We start from the raw sequence: 21,664 nt of genomic DNA, 5'->3' as shown, positions 1-21,664 counted from the left end.
ATGTTGATATCAGGCAAAGATAACCTGAGTAAATACAACATGCCTTTTTCCAAATGATTTAATTTATTAAGGGAGAAAAGGGTATCCAAACCACTCAAAAAACGGATTGTCCCCTACACCTATTGACTGGATGTGTTTTACCAAAACAACATTTTTAAGAGCTGAAATAAAAAGCTTTCAGTGACTGATCGAAACTAAAGATTTCCCGAAGTGAGGCTTCTGAGCCTGTCTTCAGAAGGTCATGAATGTTTTTAAGGTTATACAAGACAGGCCTCAAACCAAACTCTTGGTTGCAACCTAGACCTGGCAATACCAACTGGTTTGAGTTTACAAACATTTCTACAAACAAGCCAAAGTCAAATGTTTTCACACGGCACCCAAACAAAGGCGAGCTGCTCTCATTGATAAGTGAGCTGAGTTTAAAAAGATAACTCTCTTCTGTGAGTGGAAGAGACTGAGATGAACTGTCCAATCAGGTTTCAGAGCGATGTCCATTGGGAGGAGTTAGGAGAGGCCAGCCAATCCCAGATGGTGTAACTGCAACCTCTCAGCCTCATGCAAATCAAATTGCCTCAGGCCATAACACGTTCAAGTCCAGACTTTGACTAGGCCATTGCAAAACCTTCTTCATTTTTTAGTCATTCAGAGGTGGACTTCATTCAGATGTCACAGACTGATGGTTGGACATGCCCCTTCGAAGGTTTCTGCCAGAGAGCAAAATTCATGGTTCCATCAGTTACAGCAAGATGTCCTGGTAGTTTTTGCCTCAGAACTCTCTTGTGGAAGCTATTTTTGCCTAGTTTCTCACTTATTCATGAATCATGAAGACTGATATGACCTCCAGGGCTATAGATGTTATTTTAGGTTCTTCTGTGAACTCCAGGATGAGATATTAATATTCCCTTAGTTATTTTTTTATTTATTTGGAGTTCCATAGTTCCTCCATTCATGGAAAATGTCATGATTCTGGGGTCTGCCATATTGTTTCTGCTTCTAAGCTGTTGATACACCCAGGAGGGCATGGCCGAGGTTTCAGATATTGACACACCTCTGCCTCATTTCCTCATCAGCCTTGATTTAAGGACCTGTCAGGCAGTCCTTGGATGCCTGAGAATCAACCCATAGTGATAGTATCAAATCAACTATTCTTTCTATACCTTCTGTTCCTCAGAGACCATCTCTTCAAATCTCCTGAAGTACCTGTGCAGAAAAGCATCTCGGCTGCCAACAAGTCAGAATCTGGTTTTACCTACCTGGAAACCCACCTGATCACCACTGCTTCTTGGTAGCTACTCTCCTCAGATCTGTGTTTCTTCTTTCAGTCCTTTCAACTGAGCCAACCACTTTCCAAGCTCAGTGAAATTACCACATTGCCTCATTACTCCCCAGAAACTTCATCGTCTTTACCCATAGCTCAGTTCAGCCTCTGAACCAGTAACTCTTTTCCTTTGTGTTTACCATAAATTCTGCCAATCATTTCACAACACTAATCCTGCCTTTTCCCCTCCTCAGATGCTAGGTCTGGAAATCACTGAAAGCTATGTAAGGTAATAGCCCCCACTTTGGTTTGCTGGAGTCTCAAAGTTACTTTGTTTCTCATCTATTGTTTGATTTCTTTAGATAGGGGAATAATGTCTTGCTCTTTGAGATCAACCTATTTCATGTTGTCTGACAGGTTCTATTTATTGGATGTAGATCCAAGTGTATTCATGATTCTAAAAGGGGGGTAATTATATCTTAATATCAGTTCAATTTGGTTCGGATCACTTCTTTGCTTAATTAATGAAATAATTTAAAAGTGACACCCTGTCTCTACTCGGGTCATCTTGTCTGACATTAAAATGTTTGTTCTGAATCATTTTAGTGTGAAATAAAAGCTAAAGCACAAGAAATATGTGTGTGTGTGGAGGGGTGAGGGTTACTTTTCCTCTGCACTGTAGTTTTTATTTTAAGGAAATTATACATGTAAAAGTGATGCAGTTTATTACTTGCCTACCACTTCCTCTGCAGCAGAATATGATATTGCTTTGATCTAGTTTAGTGAAGCTGATACTCTTGCAGAATAGAAGTAAAATCCTGCATTGCTCTCAGCACAATTTTAAAGGCGAGTATAATGTTTTTTCCAAAGCTCTCAGATTTGCAAACAAATAACTATTAGCTAACATCAAATTAGACAATGTTAATTTATAAAAAACTACAGCCAGATGTTGCATCCCTGCAGCTTTAATGCATCACGTTAGAGTAAGTAGAGGCATCTGATGTTATTGCAGTTCTGCCACATTAAGAGCATCTGCAGTATTGTCCTACATAGCTCTAGTTGCTGTGTCTGGAGTTTGAGAGGCATGTTTCTCACCTCACTTGAAAAGGATGATTTTTTTTCTCCTCCCCCCCCGTCATATCTGGCTGGTTCGTGGGCCGCTGCTGTAGTGGACCTGTGAAGCCCACAGAGACAACTGTGTGATGCATTGGCTATAAATAGAGAGGAATTACTCTTCCGTTGTTCAAAAAAAAAGAAAAAAGTAAGGCCTTCATCCACCTTGAGCCCAGGCTGCCCAGGAAGCCTCATTATCCCCCCTGCATCCTTCCTGGAAGCTTCTGCTGATCGGTAAATGCCACAAGTTTCACTCCCAGCTGTGAGAGCTCTCACCGCAGGAGGAGAGGGGAGGGATTAGTCTCTCTTTTTACGTTTTTTTCTGAGGTGAGGGCTTGATGTTGGGAGTCCACTATTAAGGGTCTGTTGAGATTTCAATCCCTTTGACCGTTTCAAGTCTTGCAGCTCCACACCAAGCAGCCTATCAATACTGCATCACTTCGTCACAGGCAGATATTCGACACAGTGTCAGCAAATATTAATCTCTCTGTTATTTATTAGGCAAACACAACCAAAACCCTGGGTACAGGATTCTGTTTTGCTAACCTAATCTTCGAGCAATTGCAGGGGCTCCAAAGTGAAGCATGGTATGTGTCCCGCCTCTGCCACAGGGGACAGCTTATGAATTAATGAGATGTCAGCCAAGGTGTCAAATCTTTATCCACTCAATCTCCCCAAAAGAAAATAACAACCCTCACAGAGGAACTGATGCATCGTAGCACCATGAAGCTTGTCTGCCTCGGTGGATTGACTCTGGAGGCCTCATCCTAAAAATACACGCTATTTGTTTTTGACGTATGGAGATTATCTTTAATCAGTTACTGAGATAATTGCAGTTATTAATTTAGATTTGATATGAATAAATGCAAAATAAACAAAATGACTTAACAGCAACACTGTGACGGGAGGAGTCTTCTTGAGGGTTCCAGCTACAATGAGAAGTTGAATTTATCATTCAGTATCTAAAATAGATCAAATTGAATCAATTTGTTGATGATGGTGACATTAAACAGCAGTCCAGAAAATGTTTAGAAAAAGAGGAGCAATTTATTAGTGAAGCTCAGATAGATGTCAGAGTTGGGGTTTATATTGTATGTTTCTTAGTAGTTACAAAGTTTATAGTGACTCCGGAGAGGCACTGTTGGCCCCAGAGTGACCGAACAGTGAAAAGTGCTTTGCATGACTTTTCACACTACAGGATGTTTTTTTACTGGGATTTTATGTGTTAGACCTTTATGTTTAGTACAACATAAAAGTGAAGTGAAAGAAAAAGCATGCACAGTTTTCTATATATGTTTTTACAAATAAAAATATAAATGCCCCTCTATTGACCCTAAATAAAACTCATTACAACCTGCACAATTTAAATTTAATCCAGCTGTTTTGTGAAGGCCTCAGAGGTTTGTTGGAGAACATTAGAGAACAAGCATCCTCATGAAGACCAAAGAACACAGTAGACAGGTCGGGGGTACAGTTGTGGAGAAGTTTACCACTTAAATAGAACCTGCCTGACAGAAAGAAGTAGGTGAAAACATCTCAAAAACCAGTCAGTGACATCTACAAGTCTAAAAATTGTGACAAAGCAATTTCTAAGGCTATGGGATTCCTATAAACCACGGTGAGAGCCATTGTCCACAAATGGTTCAATGCTGCTCATCAGAATATGGACGATTCATCCATGAAGTCACAAAAAGAACCGAGAACATCATCCAAATCGTTGCAGGCCCCAGTCCCCTCAGTTAAGTTGAGTGATCCAACAATAGGGGAGAGACTCGGCTGAGATTCACACATGGGAGAGTTCCAAAGTGTAAACTGCTGCTGACTTACACAAACAAAAGCCCCATCTAACATTTGCCAACAAAACATTTTCATGATCCCAAAGACTTTGGGGAAAAAGGCACTGACCAGACAAAAGTGGACCTTTTTGGAAGACAGACAATGTGAGACTTCATAGGAGTCCAGCTGGTCTTCATATACTGGGACTTGGTAAGTGGATAAGTTGTAGATGGCTGAGTGAGCAGCAATGGTCCAGGAGATTATCAGAAATAAACATGAAAAACAGAAACCACCCCAGGATTCTGATAAACACTGAGCTTTGTGAAAGACATCAATCAGTTTCACCTCCTAACTTGGAACCTTTGTTCAAATTTTCCCTTTATTAAAAGTTTTCCAATGTAAAACTTTGCCAAAGTATGACTAAGGTTTCTAGCAAGAACCACTGTTTGTTTGCACTGTCAGATGATGAAATGCCCAGGACATGTGATCTGCAGGCAAAACATTATGAAACATACTTCACCTGAGCAGCAGAATATCACTAACAACCTGCCTGAAGCTGCTCACCACTTTGCACCCTTCAGGCATGTGTTAAGTTGAGTACTTATGGTGAAATTACACTTTAATCAGTTCACTTTTTGCATCTACAGCCTAACCTTGTCTTTTTCATCATGCAAAGTTGTCAGTCTAGACTGTTCATGTAATAGGTGGCTTTACCTTCCAGACAAAGGCTTAAAATCCTCCTTTAGGCTGCCTGGATCTATTTAAGTCTGTCTGCTTAAAATTCTACACAAATCAGAGTCTGGTACATAAATCCAATCACACTTCAAAAATATCTTCCATCACTGCTCTGCAGCTTCACGGCAGACAGGCATCTGCTGTATGCAGTCATTACGTAGCTGGGTGTTGTGTGGAGTGGTGTCAAAAGGTGAGGCAGGCTTGTGCGGTCTGCCGAGCCCAGCCAAGGCTTTTGTTATTATTCACTGAGCAGTGCAAAGAGAGAGATGAGCCTTCTGGTGTCAGAGTTTTACATCATGATGAAAAGATTGTTTTCTGGGGACACAGAGCGATGTTCTTTCAAAAGGTTTTGTTTTTAAAAGTTTCATGCAAAGGTATTTTATCTATTCTTCCCTGGAGATGAATGGTGGAGATGGGTCATTATTCCTTCTTGAGTCTGCACAGGTGTTTGCAAATGTCTATATTGTTTTTTACAAACTTTAAATTGCAGATAAGGTTCAGGATTTTAGGACCACTAGGGATTTGTTCTCTCTCAGAAAAAGAAAATCCACCTCAAAGTCACACTGAGCTTTGAGATTTTTTTACCAAAATAGGCCTGTAATTAAATAATCTGTGATGGAATTTAAATTAAAAATCTAAAAGTTGCAAATTTCAGTTCGCTGTGTGGTCTCAACTGCAGTAGTGCTGGTGCTGCTCTGGTCTAATGGTGAGCCAAAAAGCAAAGCTCTTGATTTACATTATGACCACCTCGATCTACGTCCAGACCCTAACGTATTGTCAGGAGATATGAATTATAACAAAAAGAGCAAGATCCTGGTAACAAGCAGCTTTAATGAACTTCCTCTCTTAGTAAGCTGAAGTCAGAACTATGAGACAAGGTGAGAAGCTCTATGATTTGATCAGATCATGATGGCTCCTGGGAACTTCGTTTTGGAGAATATCCGATGGTAGAGCTAACACAGCAATAACTATATATTCCTCCTGGTGTAAGGACACCTTGTAATCTACCAGAATGGCTGCTGAACGGGAGGAAAGATGTTTGGATTTCCCCGTCTGGGCCTATTACACCTGATAAGTAGAGGACACAGTGAAAAGTATAAAAAATATAGAGATGTTTAAAACACATCAATTACCCTGGATAAAATAAATGGGATGCTGCAACTGTATACCTTAGGTGTTTAGGTGTCAGGTTGGTGTAAAACACTGAGATGGTTCATCTTGGACTCTTATGCTGTAGCATCTGGAGCTGAAGGAAGGGTGTTGCACAAACATCATTATTGTGTTTTTAGTAGCTTTCTCCTTTAATAAATAATTGCATATCAAATCCCATAATTAAACATTGTTCATTTAAAAGGGAAAACATCTTTTGTGTTGATTCCTATTATGGCCCTCCAACAGACTGCGCTCTCAACAGAAAAAGCTTGGTGAATGGTTCATTTATTTTCATTTAACTGTGAAAGTATTTAATTAGAGGTCATAAGTTTGCATATGTTCAGACACAAGTCCTCACTATCAAAAGAACATCTAAACGCTTAAGTAAGGCCACCTTACCCTGTTACTCACAACATATCTAACATCAAATGGAAAGAGAGGTACTCAGATCTACACAATTATTTCTAAAATAAAATTGACTTACACTTTCAAGAATCAAAACACAGTCCAGTCTTGTATTTCTGGTACTTCATCATACAGGGCAAATATTCTGGAAACACAGAGCATTGCGAGGGGAGGAGAGTGGTGGTTTCCCCCCCAGGAGCCTTCCTGACATTTACACGTGTCTGACGTGAGCTTCAGATGTGCCCTCTGAGCTGAGATAATTTATCAGACTGTCATATTGGATCCAGGGCACAATGCATAAATCAGGTTCACTTTCAAGCGCTGGGATATAGTGATTGTAAAAAAGTTGCATGAAACATAAAATGGGATCAAATGCAGCTAAAAAATATTTGTTAAAATACACCCTTGTTGAAAATCCAGAAACAAATTACAATTAATACTGTTTAAATCATTTTATCTCATTTTTATTGCATTGGTGACCTTTATTTCACAGTATATAAACAAGAAATAGCCAGAGAAAGAAGGGAGAACAACATGCAGCAGAGGTCCCAGATTCGGGAATTGAACCCCAGACTGCTGCCTTGGGGACTCTTAGTATTTGATGCATGCGCTCTACCGCTAAAACACGTAGCGCACCCTAAACAACGCATTAGGTCTTGAGTCCCATTTGGAGTTTGTAACTAGCCATGCAGAAGCCATGACAAATACAGTATGTGGTAGATTGTGTTCTGCTCGGATGAGTCCAAAATTATTCCTTTTGGTCTACATACAAAATGCTAAGTGCTGAGGAAAATTAACACTGCACATGACCCTGAACACATCATCTCCACAAAGAATCTTGATGGTGGAAGCACCATGCTGTTGTTCTTCTTATTCTTTAGCAGGAATAGGGAAGCTGGTCTGAGTTGATGGGAACATGCATGAAGCTAATTCAGGGCCACCTGGAAAAAAAACTGTTAAATGCCTCAGAAGGCTAGAGATTTTGAGTGAGGTAAACTTTCCCTGATGACAACAGTCCTAAACATTCATCCAGAGCTACATTTGAATGGCTCAGATCAAAGCATATGCATGTGTTAGAATGGCCTAGTCAAAGTCTGGACCTAAATCCAAGGGAGAATCTCTGGTGGAGCTTGAAAATGATGTCCTTCCAGAAGCTCTTCATCCAGTCTGACTGGTCTTGAGCTGATTTACAAGGAAGAATCAGTAAATGATCTCTAGAAGTGCAAAGCTGAGAGAGTCCCATCCCTAAAGACCTCCGGCTGCACTTGCAATGAAAACTGGTTCTATAAAGAGTCAACCCAAGGGGGTTGAATACAACTGCACACCACACTTTCCAGATTTTTATTTGTAAAATGAAACAAACCCAGAAAATGTATAACTTTCTTCAAATTTAAAAGTTTGTGTTGTTTTATCACAGTAAATCCAAATATAACCCATTTGGATTTTAAAATTCAAGGGGTAAGCATAATATAGCAAGGCACTGTATGAAATGAAAATTTTATTTCTATAAACTGGAAAAATAAAATTTTGAAAATGTTGCTTGGCTTGTAAATACACTAGTTTGGCAACATGTAGTGTAAGGTTAAAATTCTACCAATAAGTGTGAACAGTTCTAGTTTTGGCTGCAATACCATGATGAAAGACTGATATGATTCAGCACTTTTCCCTTCTGGCTGCCTCCCTGACTCTAGTGCGGGCATCATCCCTTACAGCAGCAACAACAGAGCTTATGTATTCACCTTTACAAGAGACACTACTGCTACACTAATAACCATCTATAAATCCCTCTCTACTTTTGGAGTTACCACCTCTCCCCCTTTACTACCTGATGCGGAGGAAATGCCTCGTTTTTCTTCCATGCACATAAAGCCAGGGATACTTTATGACATTTAGTATCACAATTTTATTACAAAAATTAAATTCTTCATCTGTCAGTTTTGCCATGCTTGGAGCATATAACAATACAGTAAAAAACCCAGACCCAGAGAGGATAGTAAAGCAGATTTCAACAATGCTTTCACAGCACTCTGTCAGTCATGCTGTTACTATACAGACACTGTAACATTCCTAATACAGAGTAGTACAAACACCTGCCAAAACACATCATGTCAGATAACAAACTGTAAATTAAATCACATTTACCAACGAGAGAGAAGAACAAAAAACTTAACCCAGCTCAAAAAACTAAGGAAATGAAAGGAAAAACACAAACTAGTAAACACTAAATTTGCAACTGAAAACATACCAAGTGTGCTGAATATTCGTAACAGCCCAAGGCACCCAGGCTTCGTAGCAATGTTGGCAAGTTCACGACATTCTTACAGGAAAAAACTCAAAGCGGACAATGTTTACAAATCGACTTTTACCCACGATCTAACTTTTTGCAATGTCCTTCATCCTTTGCAGTATCTTTTTTCTCAGTCACAGTGCGAGTTCCGGAGGGTGGGGTGGGTTGTAAGGGATGGGGGGTGGTGGGGTGGGAGGTTAAAGCGATGGAGGGTCGAGGTGGAGGCTGGGCATCATTAGGAGCTGTACCGAATCGGACATCACTTCACAGCGCCAAACACTGACAAAACTTGGACGGACAACGTAATCTCCCACTCTTCAAAGAAACAGGGAGGGAGGGGGGAAGATTGGACAGGTTGTGAAATTCCTCACTTGGATTGTGAAACGTCGAAACATAAGGCGCAGATTGCCAGCTGTCAGTCCAAGACAAAAATAAGCCAGAACGAAAAGCTTAGGTGTGCTTTCAACTGAACATCCAAGAAAGAAAAAAAAAAAAAAAAAAACAGCAGAGACCAATATTTCTCACAGAGGCTTCCAAAATGAATGACTTTTTTTTTTCTCCCCCTTTTCAAGTTGAGAGGTGTTGTTTTTGCACAGGAATACCTAAGATTGACATAAATCCCAAATTTAAGCTTACCAATTAACTCTCTAAACAAAGGTCAAATCAGGACAGGAACGACAAAAGCTCAGAAATACACGGAGGCCTTTTTTTTCTGTAATGAGGAGATGCGGCTCAGTTGACTGAGCTGCACGGCTCGAAGGTCCATTTGGTGGCTCCGCCAAATATTTCAATGTTGCTCTCTGTCCAGTAGAAGACGTTACCGATAGGAGCTTTGCTGTTGCAGGTCGCCAAGTTGGAGATTTCAGTGACTGAGAGTTTCCTGTTCCAGATGTGTAAGTGTGCAAGTTCACCAACATAGGCCTGCGTTGCATCAAAGCCTCCACCTAACGTGTCCTGTGGAACAAGATGAGAGCACTGTCAAGGTACGGACCTATATTTGAAGAGCAGTGACTGGTAAAAATATTCAGGATTTTTACATTTTATTCACATTTTGTCACATTACAACCCCAAACTTCTATGCATTTTATTGTGTTTTTTATGAAATATGCTACCACAAAGTGGCGCCTAACTGAAATAGAAGGAAAATGATACACAGTTTTTAAAATTGTTTACAAAAAGAAGTGTGAAAAGTGTGGCATAAATTTGTATTGAGCCTCCCTTACTCTGTTATCACTAAATAAAATCTTGTGACTTTTTGAAAATTATTTTCAAAAGTCACAAAATTGGCAAATAGAGTCCACCTGGAGCATTAAGCATTAATCAGAATAGCAGCCAAGTGGCTCATAGTAACTTTACAGAAGCTGCAGAGATTCACGGTTGTGGTGGGACAAGTATTAGTTGTGAACTTCCACAAATCAGGACTTGATGGAAGAGTGCTAAGAAGTAAGCCACTGTTGAAAGAAAACCATGAGTCCCATTTGCAGGTAGGTCAATTGTAACTGGATGAGCTGCAGAGATCGACAGCCCAACTGAAAAAGTAGCACACTCGACAAATCTGACTTTTTGAAAACAATTGCTGAAAAAAAGCCAAAAGAAGTTCCATTTTTGGATTGCCACAGGCCATGTAAAGGGAAATGGTAAGAGATGATGCGGAGATGGATGGTGGTAAATACAGAGTAATCCTGGAAGAAAGCCTGTAAAATGCTGCAAAAGATTTGAGACTGGGGTGGAGGTTCATCTCTTAGCAGGAATATGTCCCAAAACATACAACCAGAGTTAGAATGGTCCACTTAAAGTCCAGGCCTAAATCTAATTGAGAATCTGTGGCAAAACTTAAAAAAGAAAGCTTACCACCCATTAATCTAAAACACTTCTGCAGGCAATTAGATCACCCTAGATTTTATTTTGGGGTATCAATGTATCTTTTTCCTGCTAGTTAACCATTATGCCCTAGAATGTGTTGATCCATCACATGAATACCACATAATGTAAAACAAAAAGCTGAAGTTGTACAAATACTTTACACTGGATTATTAAAGTTGAAAAATGTAAATAATTAGTTTTTTGTGTGTTGTTAATATGAACCAGCATATTTATATAAAGCACAGTTTGCTCTTAGAGACACGTATATGTGGAATCCATAAAAATAAAGTGACTATTTAAACGTGAATAAATTTGCTGTTACTGAGGGTCAATACTTATTTTCTGCCTGCTAATTTACCACAGATCTTTAATGCATCATGCTTTGTCCAAGATAATGACAGATAAAGCTTAACTGGACACATCTTAAGAGTCCCCACAGTCTTATATTATAAATATCTCCACCTCTAATCTTTCTGCAAAATTAAAGAGATAATAAGGTAAAGGGTTGTTTCCAAAAGCGGTCTGTGAGGTATTTGGGTGCAGTGATTGCAATCAGTGATAAAAAATGAGTATTCACCTGTTCTTGTCCCAGAACCAACACTCCATCTGGTTTGATAGGGTGGTATGGTGCCAGATTCTCTCCATTGCCCCGCTTCACTCCATCCTGGAAGGCCTCCCACATCCCGTCACGAGTAGTCCATGTGATGCAGAGGTGATGCCATTTTCCATCATTGATGAGGAACGGCAGCTTTGTAACCTGAAGAGAGGAGAGATCTCCTGAGTGCACCATCTTGTCTTTCTGGTAACAATATCCTTTTCAGGGTATACAATACCGTGAATGATCAACACTCTCTCTCCCTTCTGCTGAATCACTTTCCCTTTCAGGTGTCTCATCTTTTAGATAAAAATGGCCTCTGTCAAACAATAATTCATCACCTGTTTTTATTCAGTCTCCTGTCTGTCCACTCTGACTCATCCATGCACAACAAAAAAAGTCATAAAGCCTTTTTCCGCAGTTCAGACCTCTAATAAATATTCTGTGGACAATTTAAACCAACCACAGAGTCTGAACCCTGAATGTTGTCCATGATTACAACTTACCTTGTCATTGATGAGGAGCTCCATGGGGTTGTTACCCCACTCGATCAGCACAAGCTCGTTAGCTTGGCCCGGAACGGCATAGGAAAAGGGCGTCCCCACCCCAGGTGAGGCATTAGATTTGATCCACAGACACACACTGAAGGAATACATTTCAGGAAGACTCCTCTTGGCTTTGGCATACATGTAGTTGGTTCTTAAGGGAAAGGTGAGCTGGAACCTGTCTGCTGGCCTGGTCTCTTTGCCTGCAGATGAAAGAGGCAATGAATTTACCTTTTCATATTATGATCCATACTCTTTAACATACTATAATGATATTCATATCGTTGGAGTTAGCTTAAAGAACACCCAAAAGGAGCATGCATCCGGGAACTTTGCTTTACAAATGCTTTGCTTTAATGACAGTTTTCCCTTTACATAATAATAATAATAAAATATTGCATATAATAGCTATAGTTGTGTATAATTTAATACACAACTAACATGTAATATCTATATATATAATATCAACAAGGTAACATGAAAATAGTGTTAAAAAGTACACTGAAATTCTGTTCTGGATTATAGGTTTTGTGTGCCACCATACAATTAATAGTCATTATTGACCTTCATAGAGTGCAGGCATCGTGGATATTATAATTACATTACATTTGGAAAAGAAATAAGCCAGGGCGTTGCAAATGTATTCATTTGCAAATCACTCTTTGCATTTTTTCACTATTTTTGAGATTTTTGCTGATGCAGTCTCCTTCTCCTTCCTCTTCCTCGCTCTCGTTTAAACCGTGCGCACGCGCATTCGCACATATTGAATCCTAAAAAGATCCTGTGCTCCAGAATGCGCTAGTGCAAGGCGCGCCCTTCAAACTTTCTCTTTACGTATGACCTCTGCAGCAAAGATCTCCTTTGTATATATAATCTCACACGCAAGTTTGATGAGGGTCTTTTTGGCAATAAGTAACATCAACTCAATGAAGCAAAAGAGCAAACAGGTCTGGGGGTATGCAAAGCAATGCAGTTCTCCCTTGCGCTTCCTGGTTTCTGCGGTAGAATGAAATGGTTTTGCTTGGGGTTTTTGTCTTATGTGAGTTTTGTAATCAGTGAAACTGCATTTGATCTAGCTTTTTTATTCGCACTGTAAAGCGCGCCAGGAACGCTGGTTCAGGTAGCGGTCCTGTGCGTAACGTTCATCCAGACGCACCTTTCTCCAGGTCGGAGATCCGGTGGTGCAGTGAGGTGAGCGTGGACTCCACTCTGTTCCTTTGGTCAGTCTCATTCCCCTGTCCCGGTTTGCTTTCCTCTAGCGTGCTGACCCGAGATAAAACCTGTTTCTCCATATCATCTATCTTGTTCTGCAGCAGATCCTTCATGCTGTTCGCCTGCGCGCTGTTATTTCCCCGGCTGTACTGCTGCATCAGACAGAGGGAGACAGATATGAGGTTAAAGACAGACGTGTTCACGATTCCTGCAATTATTGTCTTGGAATTAATCTAAAGCAATCAACTTCATTTTACTAACTACCCAAATTATTCAGAAATTCAGAAACAAGACTTCTCTTCTGTTAAATAAAAGAGTTTAACTCAAGGGGCTTGTTAAAATAAACTTTTGAGCTGTGAGCGCCTTTCTCTTGAGCCTACCTCCAGATTTTCCAGTCTCTGTTTGAGCGTCTGTAAAGTCTGTCCCAGCTGCGCCAGAGTGTCTGCGGTGCCCCGGGATACATCCCCCATGGTGTTCTTGCCCCCCGGCCGCCTCCCCCCAGGTCCCACCGCCGCCGGAAGGCTTTGACTCTCGCAGCGGCTCAGCTTGGACGTTAGCTCCCTGATTGTCTCCTTCTGGTTCACGATGGTCTCCTTCTGCTGCAGCACGGTCTCCCGCAGCTGAAAGATCGTGGTCTTCAGGTCTTCCGCCGGTCCGCTGTTCTGCATCGCCGCGGTGCACAAGTCCACGTCTTTGGGAACTGACGTGCAAATAAACTGCGTCTGTCCAAAGTCCTGCGCTGACCCCTCTGCAGCAAACAGACAGGAGAGGAGAAAAAGTTTCCACGACAATCCCTCCATGGTCCTGCTCTGAAATGAAAGCTGACGGGTGTTAGAGAGAGGTTTCAGCACCACGAAGCTGTCCACTAAAGACTGTGCGGAGCTGCTGCTGTGCGCGCTTTAAATAGCGCTATAGCGGACATGAGGGAGAGCAGATTCACCGCATCACTGAGGGGAGGCAGCGGGTCCTGCTACACCTACTGAGTCGTGCCCCCACCCACCCAATTTAAGGTCGCACTCGGTGCGTTTCGTACACATACAACAAGCGGCTAAAGAAGAGAAACGAACAACGCAGGATTCCTTAATAAATCAAAGCCTGATTTAGGTTAAATAAGCATTTAGTCGCCACTTTCGGTGTACAAAGATAGATGTGGACAGGTTCTGATCCACTTGCGAGTAATAGAATGGGAAAAGGCCACCCCTAATATTCTAATCTTATATGTGTATTTATATATATGAATATAGATACAACATAGGAAAGTAAATGTTTCAGTTAGCTGCTCTTTCTTTCTTTCTTCCAACCTATGCTCTCACCCTCCTAATAGGACAACAGCATTATAAAACTCCTGTAGTTTAGTATCGGTTAAGGTGTGACACCCCAACATCATTAACCTGAGAATGCAGTGGTTTTGATGTGAAAACTATTAACTCTGCAGGGACATTCTTGAACAATAAAAAATCTTGTGAAGCAGTAATGTTTCTGGTAAAGCAACACAAGTTAGGTTTTTGACCTCAAAGTCTATCTCAGAGTTTTTGATCAGCTACTGAATAAAAAAAAAACTAAAAATAAGAGCAAAGTGAGCTCTTACAATAAGATACCGGGGATCCTAAATAAAGAGACATAAGTTTAAAGAAAGAACAACTGTTTTAAAAATCTTCCTTCCTGTTCATTTCAGGTTCTTGCGGTCCACCTTAAATGACCGCCGCTGCCCCAGCCATGAGAGCAGCCTATACCGGGGACAGAGTCAATACAACCCTATATCCCCCTCTAACTGAATGCCCATTTACACAGAAAAAAATTAATAGAATGCTTTTTTACCCATCACAAAAGTTAGACTACAAGAGGATGTTCTAATGTAAAAGAAAAAAAAAACACGCCACAACAATGTATTTTCCCCACCCTTCTCATTTCAAACAACCGCTTAGATCCTGCATCCTGAAAGAGTCGTGTTGATTCCCACCACTACAAGAGCGGAGGCGCTAAAAGAAAAGGAAAACCTATCGAAATAGTTAAACAGACTCTTATGTAACCATGCCCCGCGGGTCTGCCATTAATAAATAAGATACCCAGCAGAGGAAGGAGTGCAACACTTCGGCGGATATTATATTGGGAAGGCAAATCACCAGTGATGATATGCAATGGTAAGGATAAAAGTCTGGTTAGGGAGGGGAAAGAATCATTATTGAATTCAGGAGCAACAACTCCTTTTCTGCTGTATATGAATTTTTAGATAAAACATGTTTCAGTTTTACTTCTTCTATCCACTCAAAACAGCTGAGATGAAGCTATGTGAAAGGAGAAAAGAGTTAAAGGTCAGTATATTACAGATACCTGGGATTTTAAACTAAGCCACATTTGGCAAAATAGTTTAACTTATTTTCTTTAAATATAGAAAATGGTTGTTCAAACATTAAACATAACATATTAATCCCTCTGATGATCCACCAGACATAGATTTTATAACAACTTGGGTTGTGTCTGAAAAAAAGAAAAACAGCCCAGCTTTAAGTGTGACATGGCTCATTGACCAGGGAACCATTCAACTAGGGGCGACACCTGAGAGAAGAGAGAAGAAAGTTTTCTGTTACACTACAAACAAGTTTTCTTCTGCATATTTGACTGGTGACCTTTCCATTGTGCAAGCTGTATCTTACCCATTGACCCACCCCCCCATCCCTATAAAAATACCCAGTGAGAAAACTTGGAAAAATAGATGAACACCTGCAATTGGTAAGTTTCTTGGTAAATCAAATGCAAATTGCTTTTATTTTGGGAAAAACAGTTGTCTTTTTTATGAACCTACCTTAACAGTGAGATAATTAGATGCAAAACTCCTTTTGCTGTAGGGAAACATTAAAGACAACCCATCCATAACATGCTTAGCTTCAGCATAATAGCCATGTCATTTGTATACAATACAGTAACAGGTGACAACATTAATCAAATGATCTCAGATCATCTACACACATCAGCTTCTATTAACCCCTGATTACAAGTTTAAGTCGAGTATCAAGCTTTTTGATAGTGAGTGGAATGGAAGTTTGCTTTCTTTGTTTTTGCAACACTAGTCTAAGTTGCAGGCCAGGGTCCAGCAGGACTCTCTCCAGATGAATAATAACATTTTAATCCAAAGGCTGACAACAAACACACTGCAGATAAAAAAAAAGAAAACTGTAAGTCAAATAGAAGAAAAAAATTAAACTTGTTTTTAAGACATACACTGTAAAAAACATGACCACAAGGATACAAATATTGCTATGACATCCTGTTGAGAATTAACTTTATTATTTCATTTCAAGTCTTTCTATTTCATTTGTTATGAATAGACAGTAAGCAAACAAACATATTACCTATCAGGCTGGAATGAAAGCTGTAAATCTCTAGATGGACTGACAACCTCCAAAAATAGCTTGAATATACTCATGTTGGAGAGATCAACATAACTTTCATTAGAGGACATGGAGAGCTCCAAATTGCTGCAAAACTAAATTGCTATTTCACTGTTCAATTCAATTCAGTTTTATTAATATAGCACCAATTCACAACACATGCTGTCTCAAGGCACTTCACAAAAGTCAGGTACATACATTCCAATTAATCCTAACCATTGAACAGTGCAGTCAGATTCAGTTATTTATTCAAATTGGATAAAACGTTTTTCTATCTAAGGAAACCCAGCAGATTGCATCCAGTCAGAGACTTGCAGTATTCCCTCTTCCTGGATTAGCATGTAGAGACAGTGGACAGTCACTGGCATTGACTTTGCAGCAATCCCTCATATTGAGTATGCATGTAGCGACAGTAGAGAGGAAAAGCTCCCTTTTAACAGGAAGAAACCTCCAGCAGAACCAGGCTCAGTGTGAGCGGCCATCTGCCACGACTGACTGGGGGTTTGAGAGAACAGAGCAGAGACAAAAAAAGAACACAGAACCAATGGTCCAGGAGTAGTTTCTATGGGAAGGAAGAGTAAATGTTAATGGATGTAGCTCCTTTAGTCGTTTCACCTAGAAAGAAAGAACAAATAAACTCTGAGCCAGTTTTCAAGGTTAGACTCTGAAAGATAGCACATAGAGTTAGTCACAGTAGCCATGTCTAGGAGAGAGAAAGGGTTAAACACTGAAAGACAGGGCCATGTGGATCATCGGTAGAGGGTGAGCATTAAGTTGTTGCCAGCAGAAGCTTGGACGATGCCCCTCTCCAGAAAGGTGTCACAGGTAGACACAGAGTCAGGCCAGGTGTAGCTTCTAGTAAGAGAAATAACAGCAAATAATGCAGAATTAGAGAGTAGTGTGAGAATGTAGCGAAGAGGGTGAAAGTGGTCATTATGTCCTCCAGCAGCCTAAGCCTATAGCAGCATAACTACAGATATAGCTCAGGATAACCTAAGCCACTCTAACTATAAGCTTTATCAAAAAGGAAAGTTTTAAGCCTATCCTTAAAAGTAGACAGTTTGTCCATCTAGAGCCCACTGATGGCCATTGTTATACTAAAAACCACAACAATTGGGATACCTCTCTCTGTCAGATATCAGATCTGTCAGATCTCTGTTTTGTTTGGGATTTGTTTTGTAGGACAAATGGTTTCCTCTCAGAGCAGACTTGGGGGATCTTTTATTCAGAACACATCTTTAAATACAACTTCATAATACAAAATCCCAAAGAATCCCAAAGAGTCAGGGTGTATATATACAAAAGTCATATCATTGTTGTGTACATGAAACCCTTGAGCAATCTGATATATCCCTTTCATTTAAGCACATGTTCTGGCACACTGAACTCTAATGTCAAAGCAAGATTCCAGATATCATAATAATTCTTTCCAGCTGGACTGTTTCTATCCGGCCTACAAGCTCGCTTCTACAATAACAAGTCCTTTAGTTTTTCCTCACACCAAGAACTTTTTCTTATCTAAACATGTTCCCGGGCAGGCCTTACATACTGCTCAGAGTGACCAATCTACACAGAATTAATTTTCACATATGGTAAAAACAACAGTATCCCTTTTAATCAACCAAACTAAGTTTTAATCTACCACATTACCATAACTAGAAGATAAATACAATTTCCCTTTATAAAGGTTGATAAGATATTCAAGATGTTAAAATGGGACAATTTAAAAAAAAAGCTCAGACCAACCAGACATTTTAAACAAATTAATACCGCATTTGTGCAAATACTGTGGAAATTAGAAGTTTAAAAAGTCAAAACTTGCAAAATTACTCACATCCCACTCTCTAAGGCATGTTGAAAAGGGGGCAGAGGAGGTACTTGGAAACTGTATAAATAATGTTAGTAGAGAGGTTAGGTTATTACTACGAAACACACTTAGTATTTAACAGAACTGTTTCACTGTTGATGTTTTTACCTTAAAAAGCTAAAGAACTGATATTAGAACAGTCTCTATGAGTTTAGAAGCAGATTTATTGATCAGACTGGGTACACTGTGAAGATAATCAAACAAGTAACCATATGGGATCAGAAACAGATTAATTAACTGTTGGTAGGAAACTTCATACATAACAATTTCTACTTTGCATTCACTTTTTTTTTTTTCAGCACTAGAGGCCTTTATTTTTGATAGTAGGCAGACAGGAAGGAGGGGCAAAGAGAGGGGGAGACATTCGGCAAAGGTCGCCGGGTCCAGGACTCAAACCCAGGACAGCTGCTTCAAGGACTATAGGCCCTATATGTGGTTGCGCGCTTAACCCCTACACCACCAGCGCCACGCCTAGTTGCACTCCCTTTTAAGTTCATATGACATGAATATGATGATAGTGATAGCAGAACAATGACAGATCAGGGTTATTAATGTGTAACCTTAGATCCCAAGAGAACTCTTTGGGAAGTTTCCCTCCAACATATTAGCTGAGAATGTCGGTGTTGAACTAATGCTTGCTTGATGTACGTGTTATATGATTTTACTTCAATTCTTAACTTTAGCAGATGTTTCCAGGAAATATTTTTCAAAAGGCTAGTAGGGTCAGGAAATGGTTTGCCTTAGATCCCAGAACAGAGGCCGAGAGAAAATAGCACATAGAGAACAACAATCCTCTTGATTCACTTCGGCAGCTCCACTGTGACAGTTTAGTGGCAGATAAAGAATGCGGATCTCCTTCTCCATTGAATAAAATGGGATTCATCATCTCGAACAAGCATCTCTCATATAAAAGCAGTATCTACTATCCAAACAATTATTGAACTGTGAGTGAGAGGACCATTTGAAGTAAAAAAGTGACAAGGCTCATGTCGTGGTAGATTAAAACTTAGTTTGGTAGATTAAGAGGGATGCTGTTGTTTTTACCATATGTGAAAATGAATTCTGTGTAGATTGGTCACTCTGAGCAGTATGTAAGGCCTGTCCGAGAACAAGTTTAGATAAGAAAAAGTTCTTGGTGTGAGGAAAGACTAATGGACTTGTTATTGTAGAAGCGAGCTTGTAGGCCGGATAGAAACAGTCCAGCTGGAAAGAATTATTATGATATCTGGAATCTTGCTTTGACATTAGAGTTCAGTGTGCCAGAACATGGGTTTCACGTACACAACAATGATATGACTTTTGTATATATACACCCTGACTCGTGTCGGGGTGTATTATGAAGATGTATTCAGAGATGTGTTCTGAATAAAAGGTCCCCCACCTCGTCTTTGAGAGGAAACCATTAGTCTTTCATCATTTTTATATTAGGTTAACTTTCTTCTCCTACAGTTTTAAAGGAATTTGGTGTTAAATGTTTGGACTGTAGAAACCTGAACTGAATTAAATTCCTGGGGACAATTTGAAATTTACTAAGACATTATCCTATTAGACATCAATCACAAACTGAATTATTTTACACCAGTTACACGTTAATTTACATACGTATTTGATTGGTGAAACTTTAACTTTTTTCTTTATTACAAAATAATGGGAATACATGATCTTCACAGAAAGAAGACTTTGGCCTTCCCAGGGTGCCATTCGTTGAGCACCACATTCTAACAGGAATAACACAGCCTGTCCATTCACAGACCTCTGAATGTAATTTAGTTTCATGTTTGAAGGAGCAGTTCATTGTCTTTCTCCACCTCCGTGTGTACCCTGGTCTTATCTATGGTGCTTACTGGCTCTTACAGAGAGGACTCTTAATAGAAAAGTCACAGGTTTGCTGCCAGCCGAGGAGCTGTTACCGCCTTGCTCGGAGACAAATCACTTCTCCCTTCCCTGTCCGCGTCAGAGCACTGCGTAAAACTCAGCCCTAACTGCACTGCAAATGTGTGTTTATTTTTTTCAGCAATACTTCAATGTTTCCTTTCCTCTGCTGCTACATTTCAAGAGGTAGTTTCCAGACTTTTGTTTGTGGGATGAAAACTGACCCAGCAGCCCGCTGTAATTTGTTTAATTATTGATCTAGTGCTTTAGTAATCAGCAAGGTGGCATGCTGAAGGCGAGGAACTGTGGCTGTAACAATGGTTAATGACAGAGTCTAATTGGCGAGTCGCAGGACAGGCATGTTACAGATTCTCCTTATCTCAGCACATGCACATTAGAGCCAGAGGGATTTAATTTGGCACCAGGGCTCCTTGTAAGAGGAGCCGTAGATTGAGTGACGATATAAGCTGCCATAGAAGTAATGTAAAGCTTGTTGACCAAGAAAGGAGTAGTTTTCAAGGTTTTTTTCGGACAGACCCGATGTATAACATGACTTTGCAGCTACTTAGAGAGATCTCGAATTCACACAGGACAGGTTGACAAATGCATCTCAACAAATTACAACAGCATCAAAAACCTTAATTTGTTCAAAAAGTGAAACACTTCATTCCTACTAATTACAAACAGAATTATATGTTTCATGTATTTCACAGACATAATATTATAAAAAGTAATGTAATCATACATTAATGTCATCATATTGTACAGTTTTTCACTCAGTACTCAGTCTGGGATTCTTTTGCATGAATTGTTGGCTAGATGGAGCATGGCATGGAGACGATGAGCCTGTAGCTCTTTAAGAGTGGCTTTCAGCTCATCTGTATTGCTGCTGCTGGTGTCTCTTAACTTCTGCTTGATAATAATAGATTATCTGTGGTGTTGAGGTCAGGCAAGTTTGATGACCAATTAAGCACAGTAAAACCATGGTCATTAAAGCATTCCTGATAGACGACTGCTGAGTCTTTGGACTTTTCTCCACCAAATCCATCACAGCTGAAATTCACTCCACCGTGACCAGCTGCCTCCTCAAACTCAACTATGACAAGTCCCTCACCAAAACCACCAACAACTTCAGTCTCACCATTGTCTCCTTCCACTCAAATGCACAACCTTGGAGTCATCTTCTACAGTAACCTCCCCTTCAACCACATCACAAGAACTGGATTTTTTCACCTAAAAAATATTGCTCTTCTCCGCCCATAACTCCCCCCCTCGGCTGCTGCAATTCTCATCCATGCCTTCATTACCTCCAGACTCGATTACTGTAACAGTATTCTTTATGGTTCATCATCCAAAGTCCTCAATAAACTCCAGCACATCCAAAACTCTGCTGCTTGCCTGCTCACCCACACCTGCTCCTGTGACCACATCACCCAGTTCTTCAGAAGCTCCATTGGCTCCCTGTCCCTCAGCGCATTCATTACAAAGCCCTCCTTCTCACCCACAAATCCCTCCATAACCGAGCCCCATGCTACCTCACCAACCTGCTCCACCATCACACTCCTACCCGCAGCTTCCGCTCCTCTGATGCCAAC

The 21,664-nt window shown here is 40.2% G+C and overlaps 1 protein-coding gene across 1 annotated transcript; it reads right to left on the bottom strand.

The window, feature by feature from the left end:
* Nucleotides 1–6,887: 6,887 nt before the first annotated feature.
* On the bottom strand, nucleotides 6,888–13,830 carry LOC124867692 (neuronal pentraxin-1-like). Its single transcript, XM_047364261.1, has 5 exons — nucleotides 13,322–13,830; nucleotides 12,886–13,093; nucleotides 11,691–11,932; nucleotides 11,167–11,346; nucleotides 6,888–9,680 (listed from the first exon to the last, which is right to left on the bottom strand). The coding sequence occupies exons 1-5, from the start codon at nucleotides 13,739–13,741 to the stop codon at nucleotides 9,459–9,461; spliced, it is 1,272 nt and encodes a 423-aa protein (XP_047220217.1). The 5' UTR covers nucleotides 13,742–13,830; the 3' UTR covers nucleotides 6,888–9,458.
* Nucleotides 13,831–21,664: the final 7,834 nt, after the last annotated feature.

This window comes from Girardinichthys multiradiatus, chromosome 5, assembly GCF_021462225.1.
Source record: "Girardinichthys multiradiatus isolate DD_20200921_A chromosome 5, DD_fGirMul_XY1, whole genome shotgun sequence".
NCBI lineage: Eukaryota > Metazoa > Chordata > Actinopteri > Cyprinodontiformes > Goodeidae > Girardinichthys > Girardinichthys multiradiatus.
This window is presented reverse-complemented; position numbering and strand designations above follow the sequence as displayed.